At 38.4% G+C, this 23,796-nt stretch overlaps 1 protein-coding gene across 1 annotated transcript in view; it reads left to right on the top strand.

The window, feature by feature from the left end:
• Positions 1 to 23,796, top strand: part of COL25A1 (collagen type XXV alpha 1 chain) — a 348,081-nt gene that overhangs the window by 216,056 nt on the left and 108,229 nt on the right. Inside the window, exons 6-7 of the mRNA XM_068136899.1 lie at positions 62 to 88; positions 4,947 to 4,964. Coding sequence (XP_067993000.1) covers positions 62 to 88; positions 4,947 to 4,964 — 45 coding nt within the window. The remainder of the gene's footprint in view (positions 1 to 61; positions 89 to 4,946; positions 4,965 to 23,796) is intronic.

Here is a 23,796-nt window from a genome sequence, read left to right as displayed (position 1 = left end):
TCATCTTCAGTGTTCCTCTGATTTAACTCTTCCATTTTGTTTTGACTTTTGATTATCCTAGGGTCCGATTGGTATGGATGGAAAGCTGGTAGGTGATTTGTTCAAAACCAGTGTAATTTAGGTCTTGCACCTATACCCGCTTTGCTTTTTTTAATTACTCATGTGATTAATATACATTTCACCATATTGGCTTCCTTTGGCATAACTTGCTTTGACCTCAATAGCATAGATATTCTTTTTACCAAGAGTGCCAAAAACCCTGTTTCAGTCTTTTGTGTTTATCCAAGGCAATGGAGAACAGACATGCTACTCCTGTTTCCCCAATAATTTTCTATCTGGTTTAGACTGGAGGACAGATGTTCCTGCTGGGGTGCTCTCTCCAGAGAACACAATAGTAGTTTGGTGGTGCTTCTCAAACAGCAGGATATTCTTTCTGACTGTGTATCTTTGACTCTTGCTGCTTTTATTTTCCACAAGTTCTTCATATTTGCATTTTAATTTCTCTGTCTGGATGTTGTAGACTGATTAGAGCTGTCTGATTAGAGCATGTCTCATTTTAAATGCACTTTTATGCTTTCCCAGATATTCTCTTCAGAGGTGTTATTTAATGAATAGAATAGAATAGAATAGAATAGAATAGAATAGAATAGAATAGAATAGAATAGAATAGAATAGAATAGAATCAACCAGGTTAGAAGAGACCTTTGAGATCATTGTGTCCAACCCATCATCCAACACCATCTAATCAACTAAACCATGGCACCAAGCACCATCCAGTCTCTTCCTAAACACCTCCAGTGATAGCGACTCCACCACCTCCCTGGGCAGCCCATTCCAATGGGCACTGTATTATACAATGCTTTATACAGTGCATTTCTAAATATATTTGTGTATATATTTTTCTATCCATATATTGGGATGTATGAACCTGGAAATGTATGGTCTCAACTCTTTAAAGATTTAAATAATGCAAAAAGTGTGAAAATCCAATTTCTGCACTTTCTCATGTTATTGATTTTGCTCCTTCTCTCTTCCTCCTTTTCCAGGACAGCCTTTTTCTCCGATACCCTGAATACATCTTTTCTCTTCTGTCCTGTCATTTCATCTGCTACAAGCCTCATTTCCTTTGCAAGCTCAGCTTGTTAACTTGTATCGTCAGCTTCCATTTTCTTCTCTTGAGACTTTTTCTTGTACTCCTTGAGGTCTCTTTCTGCTATTAAGTAACTTTTCTGTAATGTTTGCAGCCTCTAGTCAATAAGCTTTTTCTTTAGCCATCTCCTCTTTAGAAGGCGGATAGCTTACCTGTTGACTTCTGCTACACTTAGCTACACCATATACACTTTTTTTCTTTTTGTGTTATTTACATGCCAGAAAGTAACATTAGGTGAAATTGCAAGGAATGGATTAATTATCAAATATAAAAGACCTTCCATCTTTGTTGTTAGAACAGACTATCAGACTTGCCCTCTTTTTTCCTACAAAATAACATCTTACATCAGTAATTAGGAATACAGAAGGGGAAAATTTTGTTGAAGATTTTGCTGAAAACAAAAATATGCCTGATCAGTTATTGGCACTGGGACTGATCTGCAGATTTGTGCAAAGAGAGACAGTCAGTAGCTACAATCATTGAATCAATTTTAGCTGATGTAGCATAATTCATATAAAAAAAGTATTTAATGGGGGGGGGGGGGGGGAGGGGGATGGAGAAACGTTGACTTTCCACTTTTTGAAGATTATTTTCACTCTGTTTTCTTACATTCAGATAAATACCCCCAGCTAAAATATTTTAATCCAGAAGAAAAACACATTGGGAACCATCTGCAGAGCAGCAAGCCAGAGTGACTTCAGCAATGCTGGAGACAAATTTCGATGTTAACAAGCATTAGTTTGCTCAAATCAGTTACATCAGTTTGTGTTCATGTTAGATGGGTTTCTGATGAGCACAGAAGTGACTCATATAGCCTTTCACAACATACAAAAATGAGAAATGGCAAGAGGAACAGCCCTTTTTTGTCTCCCATGCTTCAAACTGTTGTTGTGTAAGAATCACCCTTTATTAAAAAAGGGTCGGTATTATGATGCCTCTTTCTAGTGATACTTTTGCAAGCAGATCTGATGAGTTCCATAATTCAATGCTTTCCACATCCTCTGGTTAGTGTCACTTACAAGCTCCTAAGTGAGAAGGGGAAATTATACTGTAATTGCAGTAGCTATTTGGGCAAGGAGTATCTAAGAGTATACAAAAATCATGCAAGAACTGGAAACAACAACAAAAAAAAGATCCTGAAAATAATTACCTTCACTACCCTTTGGTGTCCAAGGAGCTCAGAGCCAAGAGGACAAAAATATCCTGCTATGAGTCCTTTTGTATTCCTGCACCTACATTTACAGTTAAATGCAACACAATTGCACTCTTGACAGCATATATACACTAACAGTAATGCAGCTATTACATTTCCCATTATCTCATAGACTTCTGTGTCACCAGGAAAAAATAACTGTCCTATAAAAATTCTGTTTCCAGCTTTCCTCTCTTTGTGCTGCAGGCATGATAAAAGAGTAATTATAAATGCCCAACTATCAAAAGGCAAAGTGGTAAGACTGAGAGTAGAAAACACTTTCATGGGATCATGATTCCATCCTTGTCGTTCAGTTCAGGGCATGTTTGTATTATGTGTGTATGTCCCTTGTAACATATGTGTAGCGTGTACCATGTGGACACTTAGTAACATATACATCTCAGTTAGATTGAAGACAAAAGTGTCAGTTCTCAAACATTTTAATTTTTTTTTTTTAAAGTATAGGTATATTCCTGTTTATTTGCTTTCTGCTGCTTTAAATCAAGATTTTGTTGAAATATTTTGGTAATTTCAGGATTTTCACTTAAAGCTGTTTATACATATATATATATATATACACACACGCACATATGTGTCTTGGAGACAGTCTTTAATGATTAGGTCAAAATATACTGAAATATCAGATAAACTTGGGAGACAAACATATTGTGAGTTTGTATATGAAGGTTTGCATGCATAGGTCTCAGTTTCATTAATTTATACAAATCTAATGTACAGGCTGCCCAGTACTGCAATCACTAAGCAATTCCTGATGATCTTAGGACCAGATATAGCATATAATAGCTTAAAACCCGCTGTGATGGGAAGATTGAGGTAAAGGCTGAGTGCTGAGCAGTCCCAATCAAGCTAATTAAACCAGTGTGATGTGTAAAACTTTATAGAGCTGACCCATCTAGAAAAAATTTTTTCATATTAGAACTGGCAAAGTTTTGCCTGAAAACCTCTGTAGTGCAGTGTTGTAAGGAACAAATACAAAACTACAGCATGCACAAGAAGAAATGCTTCAGGAAACCTTCAGTGTAAGGCTTAGATAGCCACAATAATTCTGTGTTTTACCTCTGGAACATTGTTTCCAATATTTTGTACATATCTTTAAGAGACCTTTAAAAACCTGCATGTTACTTAAAATATGTTTTTCTCATTTTTAATTTAGCACCCCCAAAATCTTATTAGTTACCAAAAAAAAAAAAATTCTCCTACTTTTCTTGTAGATTACAGTTCTCAGTAGAAATGTTTTCACCTCTCCCCTCTTAAAATCACACAGAATCACAAAATGATTAAAGTGGAAAGGGAGCTCTGGAAGTCATCTGGTTTAACCTTTCTGTTCAAGCAGAGCCGTCCAGAGCGCATCCAGGATCATGTCCAGAGGGCTTTTTTGAGTATCTCCAAGGATGGAGACTCCACAGTGCTTGGTTACCTGCACAATAACAATGTGCTCCCTGATGTTCAGATGGAAAAGCTTAAACTCCGTGTACCAATACCTTCTAGCTACAGTGAGCAGCTTATAAGAAGCCTCCATGCTCAGTTTTCTTTCAATAGAGGGAAATTTAGTTTCAGTTCAGCAGAAATCATGCTGTAGTGTTACAAAGCACTTGATGATCTCAAAGGTCTTTTCCAACCACAGTTAATCTGTGATTCTGTGAAAACATTAGAATCCCTGTGAGTTTAAGGAATTATCTTTATTGGAAGAAATACACAAATATTTCTCTCTGTCTTACAGTTTGAGCTGATTGTCTGAGTGGTTGTAGTTCATACTCACAGCTACTACACTCCTTCATAATATATTTCTGTTTCATGCAAACAATTTGTAATGATCAAGGAAGCATAACTGATGGTTATCACTGGTCCTGAGGTCCTAGGTTAGGGACCTTAGTGGTGGGAAGTCTGCCTGGTAAAGAGGCTTGCAGCAATAAGAGATGCACAAACTTCCTCTGCAAAAGGTGCCTCTCCATTTGTCCAGGAGTGGTCCAAAGGTGATGATGATAAATAAGGAGAGGAAGTGTGTCAGCTACCTCCTCTTGTGCTGACTGGCAAGGGGTTATCTACTGCTGACCTGTTGGTTTAAATATTGGTTTATATTTGCTTAAAAGTATGGTGCTTGCAGCAATTGCAAAGACTGTTGTTTGCCCAGCATTGTATACCTCCAGGTATCTGACTTTATTCATTCAATAGGCAATAATTAGCACCTCCCTGAAATAGGAGGGTGACCTATAATAGAGAATAAGCACCCAATGCCTACTTCTAAATATGCTCAGCATCTGTAGGTTCTTTCTCACTTGAGAAATATTAAATTAGGCCTTTCTATCATTTCTGAACTGCTCTATCAAAAACTATGAAGTTTCTCAAACGTGGGCCGAGGGATATATTACTGTAGTTTATTTCTGGAGTCAGTTAATTGCAAGAAAGTTCATCAGATTGAATTAAAACATTCAAAACATAAAAAACCAGACTCTGACTTTCAATACAGTTACTGGATTTTTGTTATCAGCTGCTTTTTAGAGTGTGCTGTAACTGTTTGCTACTATTTAAGGAGTTATTCCTTGTCATAACTTTCTATAACCTTCTCTTTTTCTTGTTTTTCAGGGTCAGCCTGGTCCTCAAGTAAGTGTCATCTTCTTTTCCTACATAAGTTAACACTAAATTTAAGACCTACCAATCACAGGTTGTCTATGAAGTATTTTGATGAGGATTTTTAATCCTGCTGTAGCAAGATAGAAGCTGGTAACCATTGCATAATTCAGTAAGGCAAGTATTTCCCAGGAGAGAAACATGGGCCCCCCATATGGTTGTGTGAGTTCCCTCAGCTGTTTGACCAGCTGGTGGGGTTAACAACATAATACTGAATAAAGCAAATCTCCTAACTATGGCTTGAAAGTTTGCCACCTAACTTTAAAGAAAGATAAAATAACTTGGCAAGTGTGTAGCAAATGTAATACTTCAACTGCTTATTAATCACATGCTAATAATGTTGCTATAATCCAGGCAACCCCCAGTTATTTTAAATATTGCACTGCTAGCTATTTTGATTAATTATATACACTGCTTTGAATTAGTTCTGCTTCATTTAAGAATAGTAGAGCTTTATCTTGTGAGCTGTCATTGAAGACATGGAAATCTAGGGATCTAACTTCAGTTCTAAGGTAGAAATAGGGCAGCAGAAAGGAAACATTAGGTGTGGGGAAAATTTCATGTAAATTATCTGAGTTAGAGTGGTACAGAAATGTAGGATAGCAAGGAAATATAAGAGAAGAAAAAAAATAAAACCCACCAACCTTCAATGCCAAAGCCAAACTTAGTGAAATCAGTTGGGGAGGGCAGATTTCTAAATCTACTTTTCTGCATGCTCAGGATGCATTATGGGAACTAAACTCTGGTCTGTGGGACATCTTAGCACAAGGGGGTTGTCTGAACCCGGATTACTGTGAGAGCCTGTTGCATAATGACAGTTGAAAGTCAAATCTTTACAGCCTTTTCTACTGAATTCTTGTAAGTTAAAATTCTCTCTACGGAGAGCAAGCATTTCCCTTAGATTTTTGTTTGTTTCTAGCTATTATTTTCTGTTGAGAGTCAGTTCTCATCCCACTCAGTTTGAATGCCTAGTATCTTTGTAGTTCCAGGCTCCATTTAATAGTATTATAAATTGTCTGTAGGATACTGGAAACATTCACCCCCATAGCACTTACATTTCACAACAGGCTTTTGATGTGTGGCCAGCACAGAGAGGTATCTTCAGCCTCTGTGTTGCTGAGGGTCAGTAAAGAGAGAGATGGTAATTCTGTGTGGCACCCCTGCTCTGAATAAGCTCTGTTGGAGACCTGAGGCTGTAAGTTGAGCCCATGGGCTACCCTCTAGTTGATGTTGACTTGTGCTGCCACCCGTGTCCTTTTCCTCTGGATTTGGATCCTTATCTCTTACATTTCAGCTGCTTGGAGAGTCTCTTGCTTAATGCTTGTAAACAGCCTCTCAGTCTTTGGAGCTCATATCTCAACATGAACTGCTCTGAGGTAGCTGTAGGCTAAGAGCTATAGTGGAGATGGCAGCGCTGTTTCAAGGGCAGAAAGTTAGAGAAATCTTGTCACAATTTTAAGAGTATTGGGGTGCAAGCTACAGGAATAAGCCTCTGAACATACACACATGCACACACCTCCCCTAAATTTTATTAACTTCTCTGTGCCCTGAAAGATTGTGCAGAAAATAGGTACAATGCCCCACATGACTATATCCTAACTTCAATAGTTCCTCCTGGTCCTCACCTCTGTGCAGTTGCCATTGCTCTAAGCAACACTTAGCATTATCCTTAACATTGCCTTTTCCTCCTTTCCAGCTCAAGATGCTCTTGCTGTGGCAGGGAGGATACGAATGCACTCAGTCAATCAGCCTGACTGATTGAGTCCAGGGACAGTTCTTGCAAGGGCACTGATGAGGAAGTCAGAGCCACATGAGACAGTTGAGAGTATGAACCAGCTTTAGACCAAGATGACTAAATATGGGAGCTTGTGTGTAGGTGTTGATATGTGAGGTGTCTTAACACTCCTGCTATTCAGTGAAGGTTGAATAAATATTCAGTGTACCTGGAGACCTCTTCAGCTCATTGTAAACTCCAAGGGCTTGATGGCTTTGCTTGCATGCAGGCATTTGCTGCTGCACAAGATGAGCCTAGCCTCTGGGTGTTGCATATACAGGGGCTAGAGTCTATGCCGGGCCAATGCATCTGTCAGTCATGGGCAGCTGTCTTGGATACCTCAGGAACCTTTCACATGGCCCTAATTGCACACATTTGCTGCCACTTAATTACAGATTCTGATTATAGGCAGCTACTGCATTAAAAAACTTTCTGCTGAATTGCTTTTTAGCCTATGTTGCCATCTGTATGACATAGGCAATTACATTTAAATATCTTTCCTCCTAAACTGAAGCCCAGACCCTGACTTTGTCTCAGTCATCTAACTCTTCTTTGTGGCAATATCCCCTCCCTGCCCTATCTCTGGTGCAACACTTTCTCTCACGTCAGCATACAGGGTCTTTCTGTCTGTGGGACTTTGAGATACAGCAGCCCCACAGATGCTTCTCCCTTGTCTTTGGCAACCATTCAAATCTACAGCAGAACTGGACAAAGTATTGATGATTGATACTTGTTTTCATGAGATTCTTGTTTTCTTCCATGTGAAATGTCTGTGGAAATGATGTCATTTCAGTCTGAAATTTTCCAGTGTTGTGTGCATGATAAAGGGTTACCATAGCAATTCTGGTGACAAATGTATGCGTGTGTCTTTTTCACCATCAAGCTTCAGGCTATGTGACTGGATTATTTTTAATTTCTAATGGCAAAGATTCTGATTCAAGGTTAGACAGCCTGTTACTGGTTTGTGCTGTCAACAGAGCTGGTGGGAACAGTTTTAACTTCTAGTTTTCTGGGGTTTGTCAAGAACTGAGACAAATAATTAGGAGGCTGTAGCCCATAGTTTTGAGCTGATTAGGATGGCAACAGTTTATGTAAGGCATATATCAATTCCTAGGGGACACTGTGATGGTAAGAAAATCCTAGACCTTAGGAAAGAGTTGAGTATCTGACAGCAGGAAAGATGGGTAGGAGGCTGTGTAAAGAAAATACAGTTGAAGTCCTGCTGAGTTTCCCTTTCATCTTTGGTTGTTTGGATAGCCACCTGCATCCCAAGACCTGTGAAATGTTGCTTTCAGCAAATGCCATTCACTGCTGGGGCAGCTGATGAGGTCAAGTGATCATCTATGTGTTCTGATGGCTTTTTAAGCTATGGGCAAGATACGTAATAGGTCCTAATCGCTAGTGTTGGCAAGTGATCTCTACACAACAGACCCTTAGAGCTGGATGTGCTTGTTTTGTCCTGACCACCATAAACTGAGTTGTAGACTTCATGTTCCTTGTTCCAAACAGTTTGCCTTTTGGAATGACTCAAGTCTTTCTACTTGTACGGAGAGCAGGAGAATTAGGAAAGTGTGCTTGTGAAGGACGGTATCAGTATATGGCTGGAGAAGTAGTCCATCACCTTGAGAACAGAGTGTACTGAAGTCGCTGCTCCTGAGAGAAGCTCAGTGATTGTATCCAGATTATCAGCTATTTACACTCTAGAGAATGATGTTTTTGCCTGTTTCTCCTTCTAGAAGCTGACACCTTAAGCCCCCTTGTAAACACAAGGTCCTGCTGCAGCATTGTATGACTCAGTTTGGATATTCAAATGCTGATCTGCTTTTGAGTTGCAGGTCAGATTTTGCTGTCACTTTTCAACAATTATTTTTGTAAAAAAGAAGAGGTACAGTTACTCCCATTTTTGCTTTCCAGGCAAATCTGGAGTCATGTTATCTTTGGTTTATATATTTGTGTGTGACTCACACTTTTTCAGGAGGCCATCAGGCCAGTATTTCAGTGTAGGTTCTGAAATTCCTTTATTAAATATCGTGTATCTTAGTTTCTTCTGAATTCTTTACGTAAACTGTGATTACTTATTTAGAAATCACAATACATGTTAGAATTTAGTGCCAGTGCATAGCGAATGCACTCTGTTATCGTTTCAAGGGAGCCAAATATAATTTTGATTCTAAAGATTCAGGTTCATGTTTCTTCTGAAATATTTTCACTAACATGGAAAGAGTGGAAACAGCTACTGCATTTCCCATGTTCTGCCCTAGGTATTACCATTGTCAGTGGGTGTTAAATACAGAACCTCACATCATGTTGTGGTGGGTCCTTTAAGTGAAGGAGGAAATGTAGTTTCAAAGGGGAATGAACAATTTGTTAGGCTTTGGTAAAGAAATACAAGCACTGAAAGAGAATAAATAACAGATTTATTTGTCTTTCGAACAAAACCAAAGCAACAAAACCAAAACATCTTCCTGAGTTTAAAACATTTGTAGTTTCACATGCACACCACGTATTTCCTCCTGACTACTGTCATCAAGTCCAAAATAATTAGTTATACCTGTGTAAATGAAAATAAGATTAAGCTTAGCCTGAGAGCTTGGACTCATATACAGCAGTAGAAATAGATTAATGTAGTGTCTTTTGAAAAAAATGATTAGTCTCATCTAGTGGCCAGATAGACATAGGAAGAGAGCCAAACACAGTATGCATCACTCTATTTCTTACTTCCATCTGTACCCATAACAAGGCCAAATTCGTGATCCCATTGCTGCTTATAACAATTTACCATTGGTTTTGAAATCTGAAAGTAATTTTAACAGAGGGCACCACATAAATAAGCTTGTACTAAGTTTCATATGTATTAAGTGGGCAGAGCTCTACCATTTGCTTATGATTTTCCTTCCTCTCTAAAGCTGTAACAGGATTCCTGAACACTATGGAAATTGTGTGATCCTTTAAGGAAGCACTGAGCCCATACTGATTTGTGAACATGAAAAAACAAATGCCATCATCATGGCTTTTCATTTTATGTTAATTGCCCAACTGAACCGCATCAGAGAATATAGGAGGAGAAATCGTGCTCAAAACTTCTCGTTTACTGTCTGACGTGCACATAAATTTTTATAACACAAAGGATGCAAGAAATGTATCTTCCCAGAAGGAATTAATGGATTTAATTTCTTAAAAGCATGTTGCTCTCTCGGTTTTGTATGTAATAAATCAGAAGTATATTTTGTTAAAAGGAATTAACAAAACAATAACCACTCTTAAAATACAAAACTCTTCATCTTCCTCTGGTGAACTTGTGCACATATGTAAGCCAGGATAGCTGTGAATATGAAATTCTTTTTTGGCAAAGCAGATGACATTAGTGCAGATAAGAAAGTTCTTTGTTGTGTAAAGACAAAAGCATAGAACTGGAGATTTAGGGTCAAATTGTGCTGGACTATCAGTTGCACCAAGACTAAGGCTGAAGGGAGTAAGTTCCAAGTGTCAATAAGTAAAATTCTTGTAGCGTTGGATATTGTGCTCTGCTTCCAACATGTCTTTTCAGTTTTCTTTTCCCACTCTTTTATCAGGATTTGCAAAGGAGCCTCTAATGACAGATCAATGATTTCCTTAGAGTACCTTGCTAAGTGAACTTAGTTGGGGATAATAAGATTTATTAGACCTCACTTAAACTAATGACAGGTGCTCAAAGTAGAGGACAGACTACCCCAACTGTGCTTCTGTGTTCTTCTTCCTGCTGTTAAAGGTTTTCAATTTCAAACCTAGATCGTGATGAAATGGCAAGTTGTGTCAATGTTCCACAGAATTTTCTGGAACTCATAATGTATTTCTGATTCTCTTACCTGATTGAGAGAAATACAGATTTTAAGTCAGTTAATTTAACAATTACCTAATTCAGTCTAAGTTTTGATTTTCTAAAATATCAAAATAAGAATATTGGCTGTACAGAATTTTGTGGAAAGGACTCTTCATGCAAGGTATTGTCAGCTCTGGATGTCCTCATAAAATAAGTTCTGTTGTTAGGAAGGTGGCTTCTTTTACTAAAACTTAAGCTTTCCATAAGCAGTAGGCAACAGATTATGAAAGCTTGGAAGATGGGTTCTTGGAAGAGTGTAAGTTCTTTATCCCAAGACTTTTAGAAGTTGATCCCTTTGCTTCATAGTTCACATAGTGACCATTTATGGTACTATTACTCTGGGAAACCACATCCCAGAGTAAATAAAAATGTAAAACTAATATCTAAATCTCTAAAAGAAAACATAGAATCAGAATGCACTGAGTTAGAAGGGATGTCTAGAGGTCATCTAGTCCAACTGCCCTGCAGTAAGGGGGCATCCCCAACCAGATCAGGTTGCTCAGAGCTCCATCAAGCATGACATTGAATTTCTTCAGGGATAAAGTCTCCACCACTTCCCTAGGTAACCTGTTCCAGTGTTCCACCACCCACATAGTAAAGAACTTCTTCCTAATTCCCATTCTAAGAAGGACATGAAGGGCAGCTTTATATCTGTAGGATATTACTAACTATTCTGCAGGGTAGGATCATTAATTTCTGAAAATAATTGGATTTGTTTCAATAAAATAGACATGAAGAATCTGAATCACTCATTACAAATGCTAGCATAAATGTTACAGCCTACCTATTCATCTAGAACTTGCAGCTGTCACCAGGACATACTAGATCTTCTAATAGCAAGTGAAGAACTATGAAGCAAAATTACTTGTAAGCCTTAATTTGGTATAGCAGAGCTTAGCTTAACAGAGTACAGATGAGTACAAAATGGCAATCGCAAGCCTAGCACTGTGGTTCCACTATGAGATGTACAAAGAGTTGTCAAAATATAATTAAGAGCTCTGAAGTATTTCTTATATTCCTAAATCATTCCTTTATCAAATGACCTTTGTATTTTCTTCATCCTATTCTACAGATGGCAGAAATACAGTGTGTTCTGTATTTTATTAGGAATTATGTCAAAGCAAAGCATTGCACTGTGTTCAGGAATGGTATAGAATATTTTACTATCCCGCTGCACATGGTTTTCATTCAATATTAAACTCCTACTGGTTTATTGTTTTTACTGATCCTCATGCTGTGTTTCAGCTTTGAATTCCAGTTCAATTTGTTGCAGATCCCAGTAATTTCACTAGCTTAAAAAAAAAAAAAAAATTAAAAAAAAAAAATTAAAAGAAGATCTATAAAACCATGTATTTCGTCAAGATTTTAGTGACTTAAAGATAATTCTGTGATATCTAAAGTCTTAGTCTTTCACAGGGTTTTCAAAATACCAGAAATTCCTTGATCACCCCTTATCAATCCCAAGTCCTGGTGACTTTTGTGTGCTGGTACCTCAAAAGTCTTGCAAACTAAAGCCAAGCTGGGAGATTTGGATCTCAGCTTCCAAAGAATGGAAGATGGAAGATTCAAATTTAGTATTTACCATTATAAAGTGACACTTTTTTCTGCTGAAATTTGGCATTAAGCAACCTTATATGTAAGCAGAAATGCTTCAGGTTCTTTATGTTGAATTGGTGCTGGCATGAAGCGCTGTGATGATGATGGGCTATTCTTTCCTGTAAATATGAGTCCACTTTGGAGGCAAGCAGGAAGGAAAAACCCAACCAACCAGCAACCCAGAAAAATGCAGTAATTCCTTTCATTAGAGTGTTTTATGTTCTGACAGTATGACAATGAAATACCCATTCTGTCAGTGAGTTTTAATACAGAATTCTGCACTCAAAAAACAATGTTTTGGCTGTTCCCACAATAGCATAGGAGTCCCCAATAATTGTTTCTGTTGAGATCCATCAGTAATGCTCAGGAGTTGTGAGCTGCTGAGAAACACATCGGAGAACCATGTATTTTCAGAATTACAATCCAATTACATTGCACAGTGTGCCTGTTAGTGATCATTTGCCAAAAAGAATGAGTATCCATTTAAGTGTACATATACAGATGTGTGTAATTTCCTCTGAAGATGTTCTGAATTTTGTAGACCAAGCTCTTAGTCTTGAGGAGAAAACTGTTTTGTTTTTAATAAACTTTATGTTATCTTATATTGTTTCCTGTATAAAGGGAGATGTTGCCAGCCTTAAAGGTTACAAAAATATCTTCAGTCATCTCACTTTTATATATGCCTATGCATAAAAGATTCTGTATATTTGTAGCTGAGACAAAAATTCCTTTCTCCAGTGTCTCAACTCAAACTCTATAAATAGCTCTATGAAGTATGTCATTGTAGTTTTCCCCTGCTGTAGATGTGGAGGCTGAGGGAGAAAAATAAAAAGTTTAGTTCTACTAGCATTTGTTTGTATTATTTTACATGCTATTTTTATGTGCCTTTATTTCTCTCTACTCACTTTGATTAAGGGTTGATCCAACCCCATCAAGATCAGAGTCATGACAGAGTGTCTTTACCTCTTCTAGCAATGACTTGGAGCTAGGATAGTTTGGAGATACTTGAAGTAACAACATTTACAGGGTGCCTAAGATAGATTTGTGCACTGTGTCTTTTATCACTACGTTTGTAAGGCAGTTGCTGTAAGAAGGCTGTTTTGGATACTTGGAGCTTGGCACGCACAGAAACTAAAGGTACTACAGGATGTGTAAGGAAAGGATAGGGAAGAAAAGTGGCTGAGATCCTTAGGGAAATGTATGTTGGTGTTTCACTAAAGCATATTTTTCTCAAGTAATAGCATATCCTCAATTTTAAAAAAATTACCTAGGTTGTGAAATAATTTCAATACTCTTAATCTGTGGAGGTTATATTGCAGTCTCAGAAGCCTTTCTGTCCCTTGGGCTATATTTTTCACAGCATTGGCTTTATACTAATCCTTTATTGCCATTTTCTTTTAACCATTCATGAAACACACCGCTTTTTACAGTAGCATTTTGTGGTAACATTTGCAGAAAACACTAGAAGATCAGCTAAATCTTTCTTTGGTGTTTTACTCCCTTGAAAGGGTAAAAGTATTCTGTACTGAGTAAAGTTTGGAAAAGGAAAAACAGTGAGTGTACAGGATGCAATGCCTTTGATACAGTGAGTGAAACTTAGGCCACTGCTATAGAAACAGGTGTGGATTCACCACAGTAAGTAGCAAAATAGAGTGGACCTCCCCTATTTAAAAGTTAAACTTAATTTCAGCAAAGGTATGTGAGTGTTGAAATAAGTAAAGTTATATTAACTGCAAAACATTGTGTGTGAGCTGTTCAGTTTTGCTTGTTTGCATAAGTTCAGCCTTTATATGATGGCAGGTATGGGGCGAAAGACTTCAAAAAGGGTACTGGACTTTTAGCAGCAGACTCTGAAACTAATCTTAGTGTTTGGGATTTTGGGTTGTTTTATAATTTCTTCCAATAAGAAAGATGGCAAAGTGTGAGAATCTATCGGAACATTTAGAATGAAATGGGTATGGGTACAACAATCAAGCTGGCTTTTTTTTTTTTTCCTGTGTGTTGTCTTACTTTTATTTCACTAGCTGACTTGGTTTGGAACCAGTCTATATTTTGAGTAGATGAACAGAAAGTTTTTCAAGTATGTGGATAGTTTGTTTGCATGTGGTTATGTTTATTTTGTAGAGCTGTACCCTAAGCAGCATCTGTTAAGAAATCAATGGCCGGTCAAAGAGGATATTTGTATGCTATTTCTCTCCCCAGTAGTAATGGAGACAGCAAAGTTGAAAGACCCAAAAAGCTAGAAAGATTGGAAGAGGTATTTCAGTGGCTACAGGTACTTCTCTCATAGGTCGTGACTGGCAGTGGTGAATCTCCATTGCTTTGAAGCTCTCCCCATCCCTTCCCTTCTTTATTTCCTTCAAAACTCTTGAAGTTCAGCCTGTCATCCTCATCAAAAGGGTTCTTTTAAGTAAAAAAAAAAAAAAAAAAAAGACCAAATGAGCAAAGCACATTGTAATTTCCACTGAATTATCTACCAGGCCAGTAATTAACCTCAGAAGCAGCAGAGCTCTTCATATTGCAGAAGTCACTGTTCAAGGTTTAGGTAAACAAACCTGACTGAAACGTTAGAATGTAAAACACTGTTTCAGAAAACAAGAAGTTGTTAACTCCCAGTGAGGAGTTGTTTGCTTATGGCGCTTCTAGGAATAAATGAGAGCTGACCTATGGATAAAACAATCTAACCAGGGCAGTATGAAACATATTTCACAGTGTATTTTTTTTAATCTCAGTAATCTGCAAACATTATTTCACAAGTTGGATTGGCAGGAGGGTTTTGGGGTTTGTTTGGTATTTTTTCTTTTCTTTGCAATTTCTATTGTCTTGGGAAAGAAAGTCAGAATGTCCTTCCATCATCCCTGCAGTTTTATACGTCATAAATTCCACCAGACTATACTGATCTTCCTGTTAGTTTTTTTTGGGTTGGTGTGTGTGTATGTGTGTGTTGTATGGTTGTGTTTTGGGGGGCTTTTGGGTTCTTGCTTTTGGAGCATATTAATTGCTTCCATAAAGTAGAATGTTTTGATTGGGTTTAAGGAACCAATACCTAATGCATCTGCTTAGACCAAGAGGCCAGAAGGATACCAGGCTTTGAGTAAAACAGGTCTATATTTTACAGTTTGCTTCTTAAAGAGCAGAAAACTCCTCTGGAGTGGAGCTGTGCCCTTGTTATTTTAATAGATGGGGATAATTAGGAAGTTAAGCAGTGGTAGTTATTTTTTCTCCCTTGTTTCATATCCCTTGTAACGTTCAGTGCAAAATAAAGGGTGTGAAGTCTGTGGCAATAAAAAATATTTAGAGCTATTACTTCTTTCCTGCTTCAGCAGTCTGACACAACAATAAATGCAGTTCTTCTGAGGAAAAGGTGAAGCAATCTACCTTGAAAAATCTTTGGACTCTGGTTCTTTTTATTGTAAAATTTGAGAACAAAAAACAAAACAAAATCCTTTCATTCTTCTTTGTCTTCCTGTCCCCTGCCTATGTTGTGTTTTGGGGTTTTTTTTAATAGTTGTTTAATTTATTGCTCCTTGAATTTCTGTGTTTCTGTCTTATTAATGAAAGTACAAGACTCTAGTCAACTGCACTTTCTCTTGTTATTGAATATCAGAAACTATTGAATCTTATCAAGAAGCCCATGACTACTTACGATTATTTCCATCTTTTGATAGCAGACTCACTTTTGCCTATTCCATAGGTATCACACACAATGTTAATTTTCCTGTCACTTGTAACAAAACCACTCAGCTACAGAGTTAATACTGATACAGAAATGAAGTCTTGATTTAAATACTACCATCAGTGTGCCCGCACATGTGGGGACACATGCTCACACAGGCAGAAAAACCGTGTGAAGATACACACCTGTTTCTATCAGAGAAGATATAACAGCAATTCCAAAATAATCTAATGCATGGTAGATTCATATAGATTGGAGGGGGACTCCAAGTGTCTATCCTTAATCCGACAAAAGGGAGAGGAGGAATAAAGAGAGAGGCTTTGTGGAGGTAAAGGATTGTAAAGCAGCCTACCTGAGGTACTGGAGAATGAGTAGTTAATCTCAGTCATATTACAAGAAGGACAATGAAGGACATGGAGGTGCCAGAGCATGTCTGGAGAAAGGCAATGAATCTAGTGAAGGATCTGGAGAACAGGTCTTAATAGGAACAGCTGAGAAAGCTGCAGTTATTTAATCAGGAGAAAAGGAGGTTGAGGGGAGACCTTCTTGCTCTCTACGACTTCCTGAAAAGATGTTGGAGCCAGGTTGGTGTTGGTCTCTTCTCTCTAGTGTCAAGTGATTGGACAAGAGGAAATGACCTCTAGTTTGGTCAGGGGAGTTTTAGATTGGATATTATGAAAAATTTCTTTGCTGCAAGAGTGGTCAGGCATTGGAACAGGCTGCCCAGGGAGGTAGTGGAGTCACCATCTCTGGAAGTGTTCAAGAAATCTGTAGACATGGCACTTTTGGACATGGTCCAATGGCCATGGTGGTGTTGGGTCAATGGCTGGACACAGTGATCTTAGAGGTCTTTTCCAACCAAAGAAATTCTATGACACACTTTTTAGGAGAGCCTCTTGTCATAGGACAAGAGGTAATTGTTTTAGACTAAGAGCAGATTTGAGCTAGATACAAGGATGAAATTTTCCACAATGTGAGTGTTGAAACACTGGCATATGTTGCTCAGAGAGGTCACAGATGCCCAAACGTTTAAAGTTAGATGGGACAAGCCTCTGAGCAATATGATCCAACTGAAGATGTCCCTGTTTATTTCAGGGGACTTGGGCTAGATGACCTCTAAATGTCCCTTCTAAGCCAAACTATTCTATGATTTTAGGATACCATGGCACTTTTTTTCAAGTCTCAGGTGGGCATGTAGCAAGATAGAAATCTGCTGGAGGGTTGGTGGAAGAGTAGGAAACCTGAACTGGCCTGTATCAAAGACACATCTCATGGGTTTTTTTATTTTATAAACCAAATATTGACCACTGAAACTGGCATCTTATTGTGTTGTCATTAAAAAATAGTTTTTATATCATTAATTGAACTCCTTATTCATGTAACAGTGATAGTTAAAAAAAAAAAGCTTCCTGTTCGTTCTGGTTCAGGAATTTCGATTCTGTAGGGCACACATCACTTGTCATTTCAGTATCTTCCTATAGTTCTAAGAACCAGCCAAAAATGTTTGTTTCTGTCTTTCTGTTGTAACCAAGATTATGTGTTTGTGTCTTCCTTGCACCTATGCCATTGTTGAAAACAGAAACTCTGGATGTTTCCTTATAAAAGGAGAGATTTTGCAACATTAGATTTTTCTCATCTGTTTTTTATATGTGGTCATATGTGTTTAGTAGAGTGAGACTACCTTTGTGGGTTTGTGGTGGGCTTTGGGAGAGTTGTTTTGTTTTGTTTCACAGTATTGCTTCAAAATTCTAGTGTAACCAGTAAACTTATGCTTATCCAGCAAGTGGGAGAATAGGAGGACACTGTGGGCAAGGCACTGAAGGCTTAGATTCAATAAATGCTTGTATTACAGTGCATTGAGCAGTAAGTGCTAGTCAGCAGGCTTTTGATTTTACCAGAAGCTCCTTTCCTAGCTTAAATATTGTGACAAACTTCTTTCACCATACCTTTGGTCTTACTGGTATGCAGAGGAGCTACCTGAATTATAAGAAACTTTAAAAGGTAGTTCAGCTTATTATGTTTGCTTATTTTACGGCAATAGTTAAGTGCATCCTTGATTTTTATGCTCAAGCATAGTCATATACTGTCTGCACCACAGAATATAGAATTATTTGCATTGAGTTTTGTAGGCTTTCAAAGAAAGACATCAGATTCTTCTGTAGAAGGGAGAAGAAGAGGAGCAAAAGCACAGCCTTGGTTTTTGTTTTCTTTTTTTTTTTTAAAAAAAGGCAAGTAATGTCAGAGAAGGGAAGAAGAGACCTTCTCTAGTAGATTCTGGCTTGAGACATCAAGTCTTATGCTTCTTCCTGGATATTGATCTAGTCAGTTAACACTGCCCCCTTTGCAGGTCTTGATGCCATCTGATAATCTTTGGCAGTGACATTTTCAAGTCCAAAAGAAGCACCCCACCTTGATCCTAACAATAATATCACGAGAAGCTATTTTCTACATGCTTTCTTGACACATTTTGGGCAAATCATGTTCTTCTGCCTGCAGTTCATGAACTTGTCTGATTTATGTATTGACATGAATCACTAACTTCTGGATAGTGTTGTATGACTTTATGGCAGGGTTTGTTTACAATGTACTGGTTGATGTGAATGTTAAAGGAGCTGAGTATCTAGACTATTATAGCAATCTGGTTTATGTTGCTCAGGTTACAGCCATTTACATAATGTTTATTAAGTGAGGCATGATTATTGTGTCAAATATCCAGGTTTCTTTTTCTCTGCCTTGGAATATTGCAACAAAAGCTTGTGAACAGAAGAGCAAAGAAAAGATTGCTAAGAGTCTTTTGGGTCATTGGTTGGTTTACTTCTTTAAAGTGTTCACCATAAATCTGTTCTATCCCAGGGGAAGAATAAAATATGTAAAAGAGAAAGGAATATATTTCCTATGGTGAAAGAAGTTCAGATTCACTGGAAATTCTTGAGAAGCTGGCATTGTAAAGTAGGCTGTGTAAATGCTGGCTGTAAACACAGCCAAGTTCAGCAAATTCCAAAACCACATCACTAAGTAGTTCAGGGCTTGTGTAGTGGCTGCAAGACTAAAACAAACATAGGAACTCTGAAGTAGTATTGTTTCATATTACTCTGTATAACATCTTATCTTGTGATTCAGTATATCTGGTCCTAGGATTTTGCAGCAATGATAGGTCAGAATAGGCGTTGTTGTTCCAGTCAGGAGCGTGCGATTTGTGAAAGTCATGAGGCAAATCTCAAAGAAAGAAAAAGTCTGATTTCTCTAACTGAATATTTTGTTATGTGCTGCAACCACCTTCTACCCTCAAAATCAGTTGCAGTAATGGAATTAAATTAGGCAGCATATCTCATTTCATTTAGTTTTAAGAACATGTTTAAACTAAAGTGTCAAATTGGTTTCCTTTGTGGAGTTGCTTAGTTGCCTTGACACTGGATTTTCTGGTTTGCTTTTCTGTTTATCTCAAAGCCACTATTCCATTATACCACTCGTTCCACCTTTATTATGGATGCTGTAGCTGCAAGTAGGGACAAATGCATTTTATGCTGTTTCATCCCAAATTAAAATGAAGGCTGAATCTTGCAAGCCTTGAGCAGTCCTCTAGCTGCCAGGTTCCCTTAGCCTGTGGCTGAAACGTAGGAAAGCAGTGACTATAAGATGAAAAGGTTATTGTTACCTGTGTCTTCTGTGGTGGCTGTCTGATAGGAGCTGCTGAGTTTGACATCTCAGATTGCTTAGGAGGATGCTTAAAGGTGAATGATCCCATTGGCACCTGGGACTGTCACAGTCCAACTGATTCTTCTTGGTTGGTTCTTGCCAGCTTGTGCTGGGCATTGCCAGGTCCTTTTTGCAGTGACATCATATGGGTTATCTAGCAGTCACTAAAATCTGGATTCCACTTTGCAGTTTCTGCAGAACCTAGAAACATTGCTGCTTCTTTGAACCCCTTCCTGAAAATCCCTTTTTCTTTTCAGTTCTACTTGACCCTCAATGCTTGGAGCCTTTTTCGTGAAGTCATGGTAGAACTGCCTGAATTATGGTTAAAGGCAGAACTACAGCAAGATTGGCTAAGGAAACTGGGGTTGTTTAGAAAAAAGAAGGCTAAGGGGAGATCTTCTTGCTCTTTACAATTACCTGAAAGGAGGATGGAGTCAGATGGGTGTGAGTCTCTTTTCCCAAGTAACTAACAATAGGATGAGAGGGATTTGGCTTAAGTTGTGCCAGGGGAAGTTTAGATTAGATATTAGGAAAAATTTCTTTATTGAAAGAGTGGTGAGATGTTGGAAGAGGCTGCCCAGGGATGTGGTGGAGTCCCCATCCCTGGAGGTGTTCAAGAAGCTTTGTAGATATGGCATTTCAAGATGTAGTTTAGTGGTCATGGTAGCTGGGTTACAGTTGGACTTGATGATCCTAAAGGTCTTTTCCAACCTTAACAGTCCTATATATATATCTATATATAACAGTCCAGAACATATCTATAAGAGAATTCAGCTAATTTTGAATGCATGTAAAACCAATATAAATCAAATTCTGGCTTTTTAAGATGTTCTCTGGGTATAATTGTTGTAAAACTGTAAAGGTGGCAATGGCTGCAGGGCTAGAATACCAAATTAGCTTATTTCAGGGAATGAAATATGAAATGCCAGCTGTTTGAAAAATCGTGCTGATCACACTCAGCTAACCCCAAGGGGAATTTTGTCTGAATGAAGACCACAAAGATCAGTCTCATGTTTTCTAGTACTGTGACCTCTTGTCCTTCTATTTCTTGTATGCATATTTATGAAAACGTGAAGATTTGGTCAGAGAATGGAAATGGGTTTTTAATAGTCAAAAGGTCACCTGCCAGTAATGCTGAGCATGGCTGTTAGATGGGTTTGACCCTCATTTCAACATTTTTCTTGACTGTCAGGTGCCTGGAGGCTTTTCGGTCTGCTTCAGAAGACCTTGTTTGAAAAACAGTAGTTTTTGTCACCTAATTATGAATGCAGATTTTGCACGTGTTTGTGATTTACAAGGCCTTGCTTATGTGAAACAGGCTATAAACTCTCCTTGGAAATGTATAGTAGTCTGGAGTAGATAATTACACTTTGAGAAAAGAGCCTCTGTTTCCAGTGAAAACACTGCAAAGTTATTTCAGAAATGCTCTGACCTCAGACGTTTCATATAACTTATACAAAATGCTTTCACATTTGTGCAGCAGCTAGCGGCTTGATCTCTGCCATCTCATAAACGAAAGCACAGAAATCTCCCTGGGAAAAAAGCAGGATGTCTATGCTGTGGCCTACAAAGCTAGTGTTATTTTACTCACTCTGTTCTTTGTGTCTATACCCTTAAACAGAAGAAAACTTGCCGTCCTTTAAGCAAATCTGTCTCCTAATCACACTCTACCCCTGCAAACCCAACTTTCCCTCAGCTTTTTCTCCCTCCCTGCCTGTACACTCAATGTACACACACTAATAAATTCTGCAGCAGCAGCCTTGGGAGATGATGTCAAAGGCTGAGGAGAGGAATTTTCTTTTTAAAGTTGGAAAAACAATAGAGAACAATTGAGATAATGGGAGAAGAGCCAGAGATGGGTGAACAAGCCGTGAAAGAATTGCATTAATTTTCTTTTGATGAAACCCCACTGGTTCGCTTCACTAGCATCCAAAAGAGCTATTTTTATTTGCAGTTGTTTGTTTGTTTTTGTAGATTCTCATGGAGAGCAAAAGCCCTGCAAATACAAGTGCAGAGACTTGTGAAGTTTTTCACATCAGAAATGCTCTTGTGGTGTTTTGAAAAGCTGTTTTTAACTTCTGGTAAAGTTGTCAGGTATTGATGACTGTGTGAAAAATGTGTGTGATGGAAGGATGACTTGATAGAAATGGTGGCGTGTGGCGCTCAGAGCAAATCCCATGCAGTCATAACTGCTGACTGTCCCCAACAGAGAGCAGTGAAGAAAGCCTGGATTGCTGAACATTATTTGGACAGGTAATTTTGAGAGAAACCCTGAACAGAAAAAGAGAGCAAAAATGTAATTGACATATTTGATTCAGTCTTATTAAAAAAAATCTTTGGGTATGGATTGTGCCTTCAGAGACCTCTTAAGAGAACAAAATATACAGGTCGAGACAGCTGAGCATATTGCCACCAGTTGTACCATGGAGGAGGTCTAGTAGCCCACCAGATCTGCTGGCTGAACCTCTTGTGCAAGCACACTTTCACTTGTTTCTGCTTCAATGAGTCATGGTTTGCAAACTCAAGGACATAGAGCATGAGTGCAGCCATTTGCTTGTGCCTGGTAGTCAGTGTGGGAAAAGCTGTGATAGCCAGCTTTGACTGATTTTAGCTCTTCCCATTTTGTAGTTACTGTGTTACTGATGGGATGCGTTTGCAAATTTGCAAGTTCAGTGACATATTTGTGTATGTTTTAAAGTGAGCCTGTTGAAAACGTGCTCTACTGTAATGTCGTGTCCAAGTCTATGTGGAGTCCATAGCTAACTCCAGATAACACTGCATGTAGTTTCCATTCTGTATATATATGAGGATGTGCATTAGAAAGTATTAGTAAAGGTTAAAGTATAAAAACGTAAATGTGGAGAGACCTCAAAGGTGCAAGAAGGTTGTATCTATTCATCAAATTATTTTGTTCAATTTGTTTTTAAAGAGGGCAAGTTCTTGCAGGGCAACACAAAGCGGACAGGGGTCATAATTAATGGACCAGATGGTTTCCACTTAGCTGGCAGTGAGCAGTGTCCTTCCTGAAGGAGATGTGGGGAAGTCAGATAGAAGACTTTTTTTGTATGTCCCCTGCAGCAGACAGAAGAGGAGGCAGGCTCTGGAAGGAGAGGCATATGCTTTAACTCCTTGAAAGATTTAGCAGCAGATGCTCTTCTCTGGCATGCATCAAAAGCCCTTAAAAATAAGCAGAAAATTGGCTACAATAGGGATTTTCAAAGACTTGCATGTGATTCATCATGTCTTTAATACACAGCAGACTGACCTTCCTTCCATTTGCATTTATGTGAACCACATGAATTTTTCCCAGTGTAAATTCTTACTTAAATGGTTCAAACGTGCTCAGCTCACCTAGGTTGCACTTGCTCATTTCTAATTATGCTGCTGGTGGCAACCTTTTCTTGCGCTGCACGTGTACACGCACACACAAACTCTTTCCGTTACAAGGGTGGACCCCGCTAGCTTGGACAGTGGTTTCTCTGTTTCCAGCTGCTTTCATACGTACCTCGGGTCCTCCTTTGTAATGAAACACTTGTGTCTCTTTCAGAAAGCTGAAGGTAGAGCCTGCACTGTATAAGCAGCCAGCTCTCCGCAGGCTGCTAGCATTTTTGTGCACAAGACACTAACCTGAAAACTAGTGTTTTCCAAACCTGATAGTAGCTTTCTGGAAGGTGCTCCATAAAAAAATGGAATAGGAAAGCACCTTGCTGTCTTGTGGTTCTGTCACCTTACTCTTTGTCTGATGGTAAGTAACAATACGTACACTCCTCCAAAATCCTCTTATACAGAGAGCTAATTTTGCCTAAAATGGGGTGCCTAGGACTAAACATCGACTTCAGCATTGCCAAAGACAGGAATGAAAACACTACTTTTAGATTTCCTAATCCTTTTTACTTTTTTTTTTCTTTTTGGCAATGTAAGACACGGAGGGTGCCAAAATACAAGGCAGATTTATATATCTGAATTTATTAGCTGTGCTTGCTAAGAAGTTTTACAGTCTTAGAAAACATTTATTATCTCATAGAAGATAATTGTCCCTAACTGAAATCAATAGAAATTTTACCATTTCAGGCATAGTTTTGCTTGTCTGTGCAGTCTGATTCAACACAGGGGGTGAGCAAATTGTTCAGCAATAACTGCACAGTGACTGTTATTAATGCAGCAAAGAAACCATCTGTGGAATAGCCCTGGCATTTGAAGTGAA

Source organism: Melanerpes formicivorus, unplaced genomic scaffold, assembly GCF_026170545.1.
Source record: "Melanerpes formicivorus ecotype bairdi unplaced genomic scaffold, bMelFor1.0.p_v2 SCAF_4, whole genome shotgun sequence".
In the NCBI taxonomy this organism is placed as follows: Eukaryota; Metazoa; Chordata; class Aves; order Piciformes; family Picidae; genus Melanerpes; species Melanerpes formicivorus.
The sequence above is the reverse complement of the archived record's forward strand: the minus strand, read 5'-3'. Positions and strand labels throughout refer to the sequence as shown.